The sequence below is a fragment of the Anabrus simplex genome, chromosome 1 (genome assembly GCF_040414725.1).
Source record: "Anabrus simplex isolate iqAnaSimp1 chromosome 1, ASM4041472v1, whole genome shotgun sequence".
In the NCBI taxonomy this organism is placed as follows: Eukaryota; Metazoa; Arthropoda; class Insecta; order Orthoptera; family Tettigoniidae; genus Anabrus; species Anabrus simplex.
This window is the reverse complement of record NC_090265.1, coordinates 1553519755-1553535956: the sequence shown is the minus strand read 5'-3', so window position 1 is coordinate 1553535956 and position 16202 is coordinate 1553519755. Positions and strand designations below refer to the sequence as shown.

The following is a 16202-nucleotide window of genomic DNA, read 5'->3' as shown; positions in this document are numbered from 1 at the left end:
AAAAGACCAAGGAAACTGATACCTTGTAACCCTACAAGGTCTAAAAGATAATCCCTTACATCACCAACTGGAAACCTGTAGATATTTAGTTTAACTGAAATGCTCAGGTAAGAAAGTTAACAGGAGTGAAATACTGCATATATGTAGAGGAAATAGATGGAGAGCAGCGACTTACTATGTAAATACGCATGGATAGAGTAAACTGAAAATTTTGGCCCGTCAATAGACCAGAACTGCGATACACGTTAAACTAACTGAAAAAACTGCAAGGCGCCAGGGGAAGATACGATTACAAGAGAAATGCTAAACATTGGAGAAGCGACTCTGATGAAAACACTTCTGGTACTCCTGAATGTGTGTCTCAAGGAAAAGAAAATTCCCCACTGTGACACAATGCAGAGATTACTCTACTCATCAAGTAAGGTGACTGAACAGATATTGAGAACTACAGATCCATCAGTTTAATATCAATTATTTATAAACGGCTGTCTGAAATAATGATGTTATGTGCTCATGCATCTGCCAGCTCTCTGGAAACCCCCTTCGGTATTTCCTGGAAAGGATGAGTGAATCAGACTGAAATGCATCCATCTGGCCTGAAGGCATGAGACAGACTCTGCTTGTATTGTGCTTTCCACGTGGAATCTCCGTGGATTTTCTGGAAGGTAAAACTAGAATGTTCCTATTCTGGGTGCACCCAAAGATACTAGAACTTCATCACCAGGCATTTAAAATCACACTCACCAGTAGTGAGTGTCATAGTGGTTGGAGGTATATTTTTCTAGCGGTTGGTATTGAGTTGTATAGTAATTGAGATGGTGCACTACTGTGTACTCACCTAGTGAGTTGGCCAAGTGGTTTGGGGTGTGCAGCTGTGAACTTGCATTCAAAAGGTAATGGGTTCGAACCCCACTATTCGCAGCCCTGAAGATGGTTTTTCATGGTTTCCCATTTTTGCACCAGGCAAATGCTGGGGCTGTACCTTAATTAAGGCCATGGCTGTTTCCTTCCCACTCCTAGCCCTTTCCTATCTTATTGTCACCATAATACCTATCTGTGATGGGGTGATGTAAAGCCAATTGAAAAAAAAAAAAATGTGTTCTTGCTGAGTAATGTGTGTTGAGCAATTCTCTGTAAGGAGCAGTCATGTAAACTGATTGTGTGTGTTACTGGACTTGTCTGGAGTCGAGCCAAGTGTACAGTTGTCGTGCATTGTGAAAGCATGCGTTCATGTATTCAAATCTGCGTGGAGCTCCTGAGTGAAGTAACTGGTGAGAGCGAAGACAAGTGAAAGGTGAGCCCTGTCAATCAAAATTACAAGGGATCGTCATTCCAGGTAAATACTGTACCAGCTAGCCAGAGACCCACTGTGAGGACAAAGAGACTTTCGTAAATAGCCACTAATTAGTGAAGTGTTGTCATTCATTGTCAAGTATAATACACATGTATGTATGTATGTATGTATGTATGTATGTATGTATGTATGTATGTATGTATGTATGTATGTATGTATGTATGTATGTATGTATGTATGTATGTACAGTTCAATAAAAGAGTCAGTGTTTTATTCATAACAATAACAGACAGACTTGCACAGCAACTTGACTTGTACCAAACAGTTGAAAAAGCAGTTTTCAGGGAGGGGTTCAGTACAAAATGGACCATATTCAGATGAAGCACTCTCTCAACGAGAAATGTAATGATTATAAAGTCACGACAAGTTCATCTGCCGTGTTACAAGGGTCATATCAAGGTCATGCGAGATCATCTGCCAAGCTTCAGAGGTCATTCTGAGGTCGCGTTGTGTCATCTGCCATGCTACTGATGTTATACTGAGGTCACAGCAAGATCATATTGAGGTCAGGGCATGGTCATCTGCCATGCTACTGAGGTCATATCAAAGTCATGGCGACCTCATCCGCCTGCAACACATTCCACAGTGCTAAGCAGTGCACACGTAAAAGGCTGCCCAAAAATCAACGAATATGACAACAGTCCGCTTGCTGTTAATGTTTCAATTATTTGACGTTTTCTGAAAATCTGATCAGAAACTGCGCTGGTTTTCATTAAATTTGTTCTATACCATTGATTCACCCTGTTTTCCAAAATGTCTGTGGATAACTTGCCAGGCATACTGGTCAACAAAATACTTCGACACTGCTGCAATTCTCCCTGTTTCCTTGTTTATATATAGGTGCAATTACAGCTTCCGCCCGATCAGAAGGTACCTAACTCAAATTCCACGCTCATCCTATTACTCTAAGAAGCTACTTCATCCCTGCCTGCAAACTATCATTTCGGTCTGATTTTGTCAATTTCTTCTGTTTTATGACACTGTAGCTCATTTACCATCCTCTCCACTTCTTTGTGAATAATTTCACTGCCACCATTGTTCTCTTCCCAATGAGCTCAGTTGTTCAGGACCTCAACAGAAATATTTATTTTTGCACTGGGAAGATTTTCAAAATATTCCTCCCATATGTCCAGTGATTCTCTTCCTAATTCCTGCAATCATCAAATCTATCTGCATTATTCGTGACTCTAAAGAGTGGTGAAAAAATGCTTCATTATTGGGTGGTAAAAAAAAAAGGCAAGGTGATGCAAGCAGTAAATAAAGTTGTTAAATAACCTGAGGCAATCTTGATGATGATGATGATGATGATGCTTGTGGTTTAAAGGGGCCTAACATCGAGGTTATCGGTCCCTAATGGTACGAAATGAGACGAAATGTTATGACCATTTAAAATCTAGAATCCTCCACTGATCAGATTTGAAAACATGAGGCCGAAGAACGAATGGATGGATATGAAGTAAAAACAATCAGTGGATCTGACCCACAATGCCCCACATTCCCTGAAACTAGCATTAAATAATAGTATTACTGAGCAAGGGATTGCGTCGAAAGCATAATACTGAATCAATGATGCTTGTAGTCAAAACGGGTCCAAAATCCAGGTCATCGGCCCCTCAAAATGGTACTTATCGCTAGGAAAATAGAACCATGCTATTTGTCATGTTGTGGTACTAATCAAAAGTAGCGTAGACTCGCTGTATTCCACACATTATGGTACTACTCACAGGTAATGAAATTCGCACATGTAACACAGACCTATGGTGTTTCGCACACTGCGGCGCTATTTACAGGCAACGCAAACCTATACTGGCAATGCAAACCTATGGCGTTCCTCACGTAAGTGGACTATCCACAGGGACCCGCACTACCCTGTGGTGTTCCTTACATAGCGGGTACTAAGCATAGGCAAGGCAGAACCATGGTGTCGCTAATCCCATGGTGACAAATATATAGGTAATTGATCCGCCTAGTCAATACTATATTTTGGGTTTTATTTACCTTTCACCTCAACATTACGTCTAATACATACATTCTCTTCTTATTCTTTATTGCCATCATGCTCTGGTAAGTGATCAATACTATCCGTCTGCACTTCCCTCTATGGTCTCCTCTCAGTTGTTTGCTTTTTATTAGCCTCAATAATATCAGGAACAAAGTCAATGTACAACACACTTTTCACACTTCCCCCTGGTAAAATATAAATGGAATTTTAAGTCGAGTGACTATGTTGGGCACGTGACAGGATCTTATCAATTGATTCGCCAGCTAGGGAAGTGGTGTTTAGGTATCAGCTAATGGTAACACAACATACAACGGTGTATATATATGCACAGACTTATTCTACACATGCACATCATGCTGTGGAAACACAGTTTCAGTGATAGGATGGGTCACAAGTGCTATGATGTCAGCAGTACTACCATTTATCTCAAAACACATGCTTTTTACTACAAGTTCATAAGAATATTTTTTTGTTCTTTGTCCTGGCAGGAATTGGCGTCTAACATTAATTTTCATAGTTTGGAATCATCTGTGTTACTAGTAGCAATTGATACTGTTTCATGCATTTGGGAATGTACATAGAATTGGAAGGTGTGTACAGTGCAAAGAGGTTACATGCATTCACCTTTTTGAACACAAAAATATTTAGAATGCATGTGAGATAATGCAATAAACTACGGAAAGTTAATTTACATATGTTGATATATTTTAAGTCTATTTATAATTTTAATAACATTTCAGTACTTACTTGCATCCTCTTGAGATTCTTTGGTTTTGCCAAATATTTTGGAAATGAAACCTGAAGGTTTAGGGACATTTTCCATTTTTGCTGGTTCAGGTGGTTGTGGTGTTGGTGTTTGCAGACAAGGAGAAGAACCCGTTAAACCAGGCGGAACAGAACTTGCTGGAGGACTTGCTTTTCGTTGCTGCTCTGGAGTCTTAGGAGTGACGACAGGATTGAATCCTGGGATAGGGTTCCCACCACCTATTGGACCAGTAATAGACATACTTCGTCGCACAGATGGTGTATTCTCTGTTGATGAGGCTACAGTGCTAAGCTGATGACTACTCTGGGAAGAAGTAGGATAATTTGATCCAAATGACTGTGGAGGTGTAATAGCATTTGGTAATACAACAGCACTTGATGTCAAGTCTGCCACTTGTCTTCGTTTGTTCATTAAGTTATCAAGGAACCTAAAAAAGAGAGGACAAATTACAATTAGTTTTGTCATACTAATAATTACATAAACTCCAAACCATGCAAAAAACAAAATAAAGAAAATAATCATGCTTATGTGTGACTAAAGCCTTTGTTCTACTTTCTTCATAATCAAAAGGGTTTTACTTTGTGCTTTTTTAGATTTTAAATGATACACATACACATAAAAACCATCTTATATAATGTTCATAAATGCCATTAGGATAATTACAGTAGTACATGAGACTCTTACTAATACAGCCTTCAATAGTCAGGTCTCCTAGAAACCTGGCCTCTCGGGACACAGTGGAGAACACTACCATAATGACGAACTGGTCTGGTTGACACTGAGTAGGAGTCTGCACTAAGCAACAGAAATGAACCAGTTAATTTAGAATCATCAGCTCCTGACACTCAGTACACTGACAGGTTCCACAAGCTTCCAGGAAGAGGAGAAATCGATAAGGATGCCGTCACTAAGGGGTTGAATGAAGAAAACTGTGAAATAGATGAGTAATCTTAAAGTATACAGGAATGTAAAGATGAAAGTAATGAAGAGAAAGATCCAAAAGAAAGCAGCATGATTTGTTCTGATATTTCCTACAAAAGAGTAGTGTTATGAAAATATTGCTAACTTTGGGATGGGAAAACTTCACTACATGGTATGTTCTAATCTGTCAGTGGAAAGATGGCATGGAATGACATTAGGAGATTAATAAGCTTGAGTGGAGCTTTTAAAAGTAGGAAAGATATGAAGATAAAGTTGTAATTTAAGACCTGAACGACAACATAAAGAATTAGGGATTTGAGTAATTTACCAAGGGAGATGTTCGATAAATTTCTAACTTTTTTGAAATCATTTAAGAAAAGACTAGTTAAACAACTGAAAGGGAATCTGCCACCTGAATGACAGCCTTAAATGCAGATCAGTGGTGATTGATTGATTGATTGATTGATTGACTGACTGATTGACATACTAGAAGCAGAGTATGAAGATTTCTCACATTGCTGATGCCAAAGGGACAGATATTTTCCTGGAATATAAAACAAACCAACTAGATATGTGCAGTACCAATATAATGCTTGTAAAGTGGCTGTGTCACAAAGCATGCCACAGTTGTGTATCTTCACTGTGGCAACTAAAAATCTGTGACGTGTTTTATAGTGCGTGATACTGCATGTAGAAATTGTAGCTATCTGCTGACACTTGGGAGACGGTGGATTCAAAACATCTGTCAGCAGCCTTACAGATAGTTTTCCAGTGTTTTCCAACTTTGCACCATGCAACCTTAATTAAGGTCACAGTCACTTCCTTCCCAGGTTTACCCCTCTCCTATCCCATTGTTGCCAAAAGACTATGTTAATAAAAAAAAAAGTATGAATGCTATATTGTAAGAATGGATTAAATAAAGTACACTAGATATTCAATTAAATTTCTCAGATACTCTTAGTAATCTGGTCCCTAGTTAATTCCTCTGTGCAAGGAATGGCTGGATTAGCAAGAGTCTAGTGGACTTATAACATGGTGGAAACCATAAATAAGATGGGAAAATATTAGAGAAATCTACTGGTACCCAGTAGGCATATGAATACCTGCAGAGCATATTTAATACTTTTCTGAAGTGAAAGAGAAAAATTAATAAAGCACATAACAACTATCAATACCAATATTTCTCCATCAATAATTCAAAGTGACTCATGTTAACATGTCTAAATTATTTCTAGAACTCAGAAGCAAAGGAGCTCAAAAGGTTCTATACACTTTAACCCTTGGGAACTACACGCATTCTTCTTTTGTTACTCTATCTAGCCTTGTTGTAGGACAGGCCCATCCCCCAACTATATCTACCCCACACCCTTCCTCTACTGTTTAACGTAGTGCTTTCCAGTTGCTGTGAATGTTTCTATGAGTGTGCGGAGCTTCCAACCGCAGACAACTACTGCTGTTTGTTAAATTTAGTTCTAACACTGGATGTGCAACAATTAGTATACACAAATTGTTTGACTGTTTACTTGTGTTCTGAGTGAAAATGGACTCTCAAGAAGTTGACAGGATAAACAAATACATTGATAGTATGGAAAAGGAATGAAACACTATGAAAATTATGAGTTAGCGCAAGGAAGAGAACTTTTGATGATGGTGTGAGTGATATAGAAGAGGAATGTAATATTTTAGAAGACAACAATGACCATTTTCTTGAAAAAGCTAATGACAGAGTAACGGTTTTTCGAACGCCTTACATTGTATGCTGGAATGGTGACAAAGCAGGGAGATGTTTGGACAGAAATCAACTAAATATTTCCAAATATTGAATGCAACTTGATAGAATCTATGTTCTTTTAAGAATGAAACATGTCATTCTTTGTTTAATAGTGTGTATTTTATTCCTTGTATTCCTTTTATTCCCTGATGCATTTTTTTACACGTATGTTATAGTTAGAGCCCAGCACGGATAAAAAATATTAGCCGCATCCGCACTTCCTTCATCTGCACCTGCATCCGTGAATGGTTATCCGCATCCGTGAATGATTATCCACAGATATTGTAAATATATTAACTACAATATACTACACACAAGGTATTGAAATAGATAGAACTGTTAACACAATACAATAGGCCTGATACCTGGCACCAGATTCCTCCCCAAATCATGTTTGTGAAGAAAATCCACCAGCAAAATGCCCGCATAGTCCCAGAAAACAGTTGCAAGCACCTTTCCAGTAAACGGGCATGTTTTGGCCTTGACCGGACCTGCTTTGCCTCTTCGCCGCCACTCCATGCTTGCTTGCTTGCTTGCTTGCTTGCTTGCTTGCTTTGACTTTGGGGTGTAATGATGCACCTAAGTTTCATCACAAGTCACAATACAATGCAAGAAATCATCTCCTTCCTTCTCGTAGTGACGCAGGAGTCTCTGACAAACTTCCTGGCGTCAAGTTTTTTTTTCCTGGCTGAGGAGACGAGGAACCCAACTGACAGACAATTTTCCGAAATGGAGTTCATCTCGGATGATGGTTTGAACACTTCCGTAACTAATTCCCAAGGCTAAAACAATTTGCAACATTTTTATTCGCTGATCTTCATCAATAATGTCACGAATGGCAACAATGTTGTCAGCAGTGATGCTTGTCCACGGTCTCCTTTCATGAGGTTCATTTTCCACAGCTTCTCTTCCTGCCACAAATTTTTTAGCCCACTCACACACTCAAGTCTGTCTCTTCCCAAAACTGTGCACAGAGCCGTCTCAAAATTTTGGAAGGTTTGGTACACTCTTTTATTAGAATTTTATAATGATGTGTTGCGCAACAGACGTGTGCACCTCTTGCTCACTCATGGCGTAATGAAGCAGCCCAGCTCTCCACCGTCGTTCGTGCGCACAAATCCCTTCTCCAGACACCCCCAACAACATCCTGGCAAAGCCCTGCCTGAGAATTATTACTAACAGCAGCAGTACATTGAAATTCCCTTTTATATTTGATCTGCCTTCATAGTTGCAAATTACTCGTATACTGTACTGTGAATTCCATGACTCTGTGTTCTTCCCATTTCACTGTATTTTGCTGTGTGTTTTAAAGCAGAATGTAACATTATTAATGGATTTTTTTTAATAACACTATTTAAATGTAAAAAAATAAAATGTATATTTTAAGCAATGAAAATAGAGAATAAACACATGACGTAAAGCAATTAAAAAAAAAAGCAAACAAACAAAACATATGAATTGAATAACAATGGTTTAGAACACTAGTGCACCCTGACTTGCTTTATTCTATGGCTGAGAGACAAATGAACAAAATTTAGTCAGCAATGATGTAAGACTTCTGTTAATTTTCATAATAATTAAGTTTATAATTATTTCACAATCATCATCATAAAAAATCAAAATCAATCAATCATCTGCATTAAGGCAGTCGCCCGGGTGGCAGATTCCCTATCAATTGTTTACCTCATATTTACCTTTATTTATGATTGTTTACCTACGTTTTTCTTAAATATTTTAAACAAACTTGAACATTTTTCAAACATTTCCCTTGATAATTTATTCCAATCCCTTACTCCTCGTCCTATAAATTAATATTTGCCCCAATCTGTCCTCCTGAATTCTCACTTTATCTTCATATTATGATCTTTCCTATTTTTAAAAGCTCCACTCAAGCTTATTCTTCTACTTGTATCTTTCCATGCCAACTCACTATTGACAGCTCAAAACATACCACATAGCCAAGTATCTCATTTCCTTACTCCCAAGTCTTCCCAGCCTAAAGTTTGAAACATTTTAGTAACATCCAAAACAAATAGTTCTGATTTTCTTTGAAGCTTTTCTAGTTCTCACATCAAGTAGTCCTGGTGAGGGTTCCATACATTGGAGCCATACTCTTACTGTGGTCTTACCAGAGACTTACATGCCCTCTCCTTTACATCTTACTGCAACCCCTAAATACTCTGATAACCATGTGAGGAGATCTGTAACCTTTGATGATGATGATGCTTGTAGTCTTCAGGGGCCTAACATCGAGGTCATCGGCCCCTAATGGTACGAAATGAAATGTCAACAAAAAATCAAAATCATCCACTGACCAAAAATAAGGAATTGTCATGAAGAATGAATGGATGGACAAAAAAAAAAAAAAAAAAAAAAAAGATCCGACGCAAAAAAAAAAAAAGGTCATAATTAATAGTATTACTGACCAAGGGACCACTCATAAAGCATAATCCTGAATCGAGGATGCTTGATGTCTAAAGGGGTCCAAAATCTGTGTCTAGGGTCCCACAGAATGGTACATGTTGCGAGTAAAGTAGAACCATGGTATTTGTCATGTTGGGGTACTAATCAAAAGTAGCAAAGACTCACAGTGTTCCACACAAGATGGTACTACTCACAAGTATTGTACTTCGTACAGGTAACGCAGACCTATGGCGTTTCTCACACAATGGCGCCACTCATAGCCAACGCAAACCGATGAGTTTCTTCACCTAGGTGTACTAGTCACGGGTGCCGGTCCCACGGGTCCCGTGGTGTTCCTCACATAGTGGGTACTAATCACAGGCAATGCAGACCCACGGTGTCGCTCATATAGTGGTACAACTCACACGCAATGCCCAGACCCACGGTGTTGCTCACATGGGTACGACGCACGGGTACTGGAAAACCCCCAGGCCAGGCTCTATAATGCCAGTAATCACAAACCTATTTCATACCTAATATACTGGTACTACTCGCAAGTACGGGCAATCTATGGTGTTCCCTGCGTGATGGTACGAATCAAAGGTAGTTTCATAGTTCTAATTCAATCATCCCTTGGTTGCCCCTTTTAGTCGCCTCTCACGACAGGCAGGGGATACCGTGGGTGTATTCTTCATCTACGTCCCCCACCCACAGGGGGTAGTGTGTTTGGTCCGCGAGAGGTATTTTAGTTCCCTCAAGTCCACCGGCAAGCCGGTTAGGACCGCCCTATCCTCCACCTGGGATGTGCCACGTGGGAGTATCACCTCTCCCCCGGCTACGCCAGCGTAGTAGGTTCGTGGTCTGTAACCTTTCTTAACTACCTCGTTAATATGATTATCCCAATGAAGATCATTCTTTATATTAACACTGATGATGATGATGATGATGATGATGATGCTTGTTGTTTAAAAGGGCCTAACACTTAGGTCATCCATCGGCCCCTAATGGTACAAAATGAGATGAAATGTAATGACAAATTAAAAGTCCAAAATCCTCCACTGACCAGAATTCAAAACGTGAGGATGAAGAATGAATGGATGGATATGAATTTAAAACAATAAGTGGATCCGACCTGCAATACCTCACATTCACAGAAACTGACATAAAACAAGAGTATTACTGACCAAGGGCTTGCTTCTATAGCAAAATACTGAATCGATGATACTTGTAGTCTAAAGGGGTCCAAAGTCAATGGCCCCTCATAATGGTACTTATCGGTAGGATAGTAGAAACACGGTATTTGTCATGTTGCAGTAGTAATTAAAAGTAGCATAGACTCGTGGTATTCCACACATTACAGACTACTCCCAGGTAATGAAATTCGCATATGTAACACAAACCTATGGTGTTTCGCATATTGCGGCGCCATTTACAGGCAACGCAAACCTATGGTGTTCATCACTTACGTGTACTAACCACAGGGACTCGTACTATCCCGTGGTGTTCCTCATATAGTGGGTACTAATCATAGGCAAGCCAGAACCATGGTGTCGCCTATATAGTCGTACTAATCACAGGTACTGTCAAAGCCAACAGCGCACTCTGTTGCTACTAATCACATACCTATTTTGTACCTAGCACAGTGGTACCCTGTGCGGTGGTACTAATTACAAGTAGTCTCATGGTTCTAATTTGATCATCCCTTGGTTGCCCCTTTTAATTGCCTCTTATGACAGGCAGGGGATACCATGGGTGTATTCTTCGTCTGCGTCCCCCATCCACAGGGGGTATAGAGAGAAAGAAAGAAAAAAGAAGGGATCCCAATCACTTCGAAAAATGAAGTAACGGGCGAAGAAAGGCAAGGGCCATGAAGGGTGGGATAATGAAAGACACCCTTGGCCTCAAAAGCTCTAATACCGTCGGGGTCAGAAAAGAACAAGGGTTGACCAAGGGAGGTCGGACAGGATAGATGAAAGTGAGGAGCCTGGCACAAGTAAGTGGAAGGAATGCCAGGACTCAGCTAAGGGCCCCATGGTCGCCAGTTCACTTTCCTAAGTTGAGAGCCCCTGGGGCCCCTTTTAGTTGCCTCTTACGACAGGCAGGGAATACTGTGGGTGTATTCTTCATCTGTGTCCCCCACCCACAGGGGGTCTATATTAACACCTAGATACTTACTTTGTTCCCCATGAAATACTATCACCCCATCATCACAATAATTAAAACTGAGAGGAATTTTCTTCTTGGTGAAACTTACAACTTGACTTTTCATCCCATTTACAGTCATACCATTGTCTGCTGTCCATCTCACTACATTGTTTAAGTCCCCCTGCAGTTGCTCACAATCCTGCAACTCTTTTACTGTTCTTTACAGTATATCATCATCTGCAATCTGTGATTCCAGATCTTTACTCATTTCATTTATATATAGGAAAACATAAAGGACCAATAATACTGCCCTGCGGGGCTCCCCCTCTTAATCACGACAGGATCAGATAGCCCTTCATCTATTCTAATTCTCTATCATTATCATCATCATCATCATCATCATCATCATCATTTTATGGACTTAGTTAAAGTGTGTTATGTGATAATTAGTGGTCACCAGATGACTAGTGCTCGGTACAAGGTACAATTCTCATTTTAAGGTCTATTTGTGATACAGTTCAAACAAAGAAAGGCTTGAAGGCCCATGGATCATTCACCAAACATGAACTTGGGACATGAGGCAAAAAGAAACCTCATAAGAGAAACTGAAGGCAAGGGAGGCAATGGGAAAACCAAGGAAGTAGTATTATAGTGCACTTAAGGTCAAGACACACAGCTGACTGAGGAATGGTAATGTAACTTTAAATCTACAGCACCTGAGCATCAATAAAATATGAACTAAATCAGGGAAGAAGCCAATAATAGGTCAAGAGGTATACTGAACTAATATATTTTACACAAACTCATTCACTTTAAGTTCTCTCATTATACTCCCAGGATCATTTTCTCTTTTTTTCTTTTAACAACAATATAGCATTTTAAAATATGAATGCGAAAAAACTATGATTAAAAATATTACTTTGAACAATACACTCCAGTAATTGGTTTTCTTCCTATTAAACAAGTAATATGAAATTTTAGATGATGAGGAGGAGGAGATATGATTTGTGAGATGATTTATTAATTATATTTGGAAATTATAGAAGTAGAATAGATGAGGTTAGGGCATGTTCAGTATATTTATTTATACTATTAAAGTGTATTCACATAATGCAAACTACATTCTGCATTATAAACTTCTTGAGACAAACACAAAGTTACAATATGATGTTTGTATTCAGATTAGTAACTAAAATCAAACCTAGCTAATTTTGCATGTAGTCAAAAGAAAATAAATAATCTACATCACAATCAATACAATGATCCAGTCACCTTAAAAGAATATAATTAAAATATATATGCGAAAGGTATTTACACAATGCATCAAACTGCCATACGGTTATGTAAAAAGTACATGTCAATTATAAGCTTTCAGTAGGGTATGAAATGAACGTTAAAAGCGATGGCATGCTGACAAAAAACAGTTGGTTAGTTGGTTGGTTGGTTGGTTGGTTTTTCTGGTACTGTTCTAGGCCATCAGGGCTGCTTATGCGAATGTTTTATAAGCAAGGCTGGACAAGAATAGAATATTTGAGGTGCAGTATGTGTTTGAATAGATGACCTTTTGGAGTACTGGACGTTTCTGCAAGCCGCTGAACTGACATTCCAGCTCGTTGTAGCCTTGTTGGTCATTTTGTGTATTTATTTTGGTGTCAATGGTGTCATGTCATGCCAATCACGTGTGCCAATTATTACCTCTCTACCTCCAATATTCAGTTAAGTATTGCCTCGTCAAATGTTAACAGACTGTACATTTAAACATTTGTTGGAAAGTGGCACTTGAAGAAATACCTGTGGTTAATTTTAAGAAAGTGAAGGATATTGTGGGTTAAATATGTCTCTGGAAGTACTGGAGAGGTACCAAAGTACCTCATCCAGCACTAGTGAAGCTACTGGTTCTTCTGTAAAACGAAATGAAATAGCGTATGGCTTTTAGTGCCGGGAGTGTCTGAGGACAAGTTCGGCTCGCCAGATGCAGTTCTTTTGATTTGACTCTCGTAGGCGACCTGCACGTCTTGATGAGGATGAAATGATGATGAAGATGACACATACACCCAGCCCCTGTGCCAGCAAAATTAACCAATTAAGGTTAAAATTCCTGACACTGCCGGGAATCGAACCCGGGACCCCTATGACCAAATGAAAAAGTTATCTTCATAATTTAAATATTTCTCATTTTGGTATGTCATTTACTAGAATGTAAGAATTGCTATCTCATTTCAAGAAATAAACATTTTGTGAAACGTAATTATTACAAGTAAAAATTACTAAAAACCTTATTTGTTACAAGCAATTCAATTACTTTCTAACTGTGATTATGCTATTATTTTGTTCATGAAAAAAAAAAAAAAAAAAAGGCTAATCCTTCACCCTCAACAAAACCACGTACACGTATCATCACCATCACCATCATCATCATCATCATCATTTCTTCAATCCAGAAAACCGGGTGCAGTAGTGTATGAGCATCCTCCAGTTTGTCCTGCCCAGCCACAGATGTTGTTCATATGTGCGATGCCAGTTTACATCTCTAATTTCAAGGTCCTTGAAAATTTGCTTCCACCTCTTGGTCTCTTCCCAGGACCAATGTGGTCAAAGTATGCTCGAGGAGTTCTATGAAGATCCATCCTTTTCATGTGACCATACCATTGCGATCTCTTCACTTTTAGGATCTCCCCAGCAAGCATCTTTCTAATCCAAGCTGCTGTCGGATAACCATATTCCTTATTTTATCCATTTTTGTTTTTTTGTAGACAAGAACGGAGGAATTTAATATCCGTTGCCTGAAGACGACTCTTTGTTGATCCAGTAAGTGTTGCTGCTTCCAGACCATACGTCAATATAGGTACCAGATATATTTTGTACAAGCTGATCTTGGAAATTAACGGAAATGTTTCATCCCAAAGTATTTGACGCACAGAGTGACAGAATGTGGAAGCTTTCTGTATTCTGTTAATCTCCTGATATATGGTATGTACCTAAGTAGTGGAAGTTGTCTACAATATCCATCTCCTCATATCTCCAATTCACAGATGAATTGATCACCATGCCAACTGTCATGGTTTTACTGATTTTAAGACCTAAGGTTGTAAAAGCTTCATGCCAAAGATCTAGTCTAGCTTGTATGTTCGCTTCCATCTCACCCCATACGATTACATAACACCACATAACAAAATTTGATGAAGTTTTTGTTTATCTTACTTTTTGTGCATTTATTCCTTAATTTGGTGATGCTGATTATGAATATATAAGTATTTTTTCTCAAGTGTCAATATTTTGGATATGATAATGAATGTTTCAATTTTCTTAAAAGCTACTAATATTGCATGCTTATTTAATATGACTAGAGTCCTATAGAAGAAATCTACCATACAGTACCTCAAAAATTGGTGGAAATAAGTGAAAAAATATTGATTAACACTGAGTCTTCACACAACAATGGTGACATTCAAAAATGTACGTTAGTATGGCTTTTCATCTTATGTTCTTCTGACCCCTCTGCTCGTACTATACCTCACACATAGTCTCCCATCATAGCACAGTCCCAACATCCCTGATACCTTCTTTCCATGCAGTGAATGTCTTGATGAAATAGTTCACTGTGTTCTTCACTTACAGCTCCTAAATTTATCCTGAAGAAATCAATAGTAACAAATAGTGCATTTTCACAGACATTCTACATCCAAGTACATGATAACTCTGTATCACTCTATCAGTTTCATGTAATTCTCACTTCTATTGCTTCCCAAGAACTGTTGCACTACCATTCTAAAAGCATCCCAAGCATTTTGTTCATCAAGAGTCATTGCATCTACAAGTTCTTTTGATTGTAACATCACATGGATCTGAGGTCTGGTGAAAATTCTGCCTTTTATTTTTGCTTCAGATAACTTTGGGAACATTCGCCGGATGAGGCTCAGAGCCTCACTGTTGCTATCTAAACCTTTGATGAATTGTTTAGCAAGTCCAAGTTTGATATGGAGTGGTGGTAACAGAATCTTCACCATGGATACAAGGGGCTCATTTCTCATGTTGTGTGCACCTGGAACAAGTTCTTTTCTTGTTGGCCATTCTTTCCTGGTTTAATGCTGATCATCTGCTCTGCTGTCACACAGGCAGAGGAAGCAAGAATATTTGGTGTAGCCACCTTGAAGCTCCAGAAGAAATCCCAAAATCTTAAAAAATCACCACAAACATCCCATTTGTAACATCCATAATTTAGTTTTTCCAAGAGCAGCTTTATATTTTCATAAGTCTCATTAAGTTGTGCTGAATGAGCTACTGGTATGGAAGGAAACTCGTTCCCATTGTGCAGTACGACAGCTTTGAGACTTCTACTTGAACTATCTATAAATAGATGCCATTGATCCAGTTCATGAGGAATCTTAATGTGTTCAAACAGACCATTAACATCACTACAAAAACAAAGAGTTCCGTACATTTGGTCGAAGTATGCAAAATCCTCATGCCTTAGCCTATATTTTGTTATTTTACAGGATTTATCGAGCAAGTTATATTGCTTCAGACGGGATGCAAGAAGTGCCTTTGATTTAGTTACTTGCAACTCCCTAACAAGGTCATCCAATTTCGGCTGAGTAAAGAGCTATGGTTCCAAATTGCTGTCATAACTAAAATTGAAATCACTGTCATCACTTGAATTTGTCTCTACGTCCTTTTCACGTGTATTCTGTTTTGGTGGTGATGGAATTGGCAGCTCTTCACTATGTGGTACTGGAGCAATAGATGACGGTATGCTAGGATATGGAATATTTTTCCTGCTCTTTGTACTTTTGTAATGTGTAATATCCACCAAACAATAATAACAATAGTCATGATGATT

The 16202-nt window shown here is 38.8% G+C and overlaps 1 protein-coding gene across 4 annotated transcripts in view; it reads right to left on the bottom strand.

Annotated features, from left to right (window-relative positions):
• Window positions 1–16202, bottom strand: part of LOC136858504 (rab-like protein 6) — a 124320-nt gene that overhangs the window by 42513 nt on the left and 65605 nt on the right. For all 4 annotated transcript variants that reach the window (XM_067138098.2, XM_067138095.2, XM_067138096.2 and 1 more), the window contains exon 7: window positions 4104–4549. In XM_067138098.2, the coding sequence (XP_066994199.1) occupies window positions 4104–4549 (446 nt within the window). The remainder of the gene's footprint in view (window positions 1–4103; window positions 4550–16202) is intronic.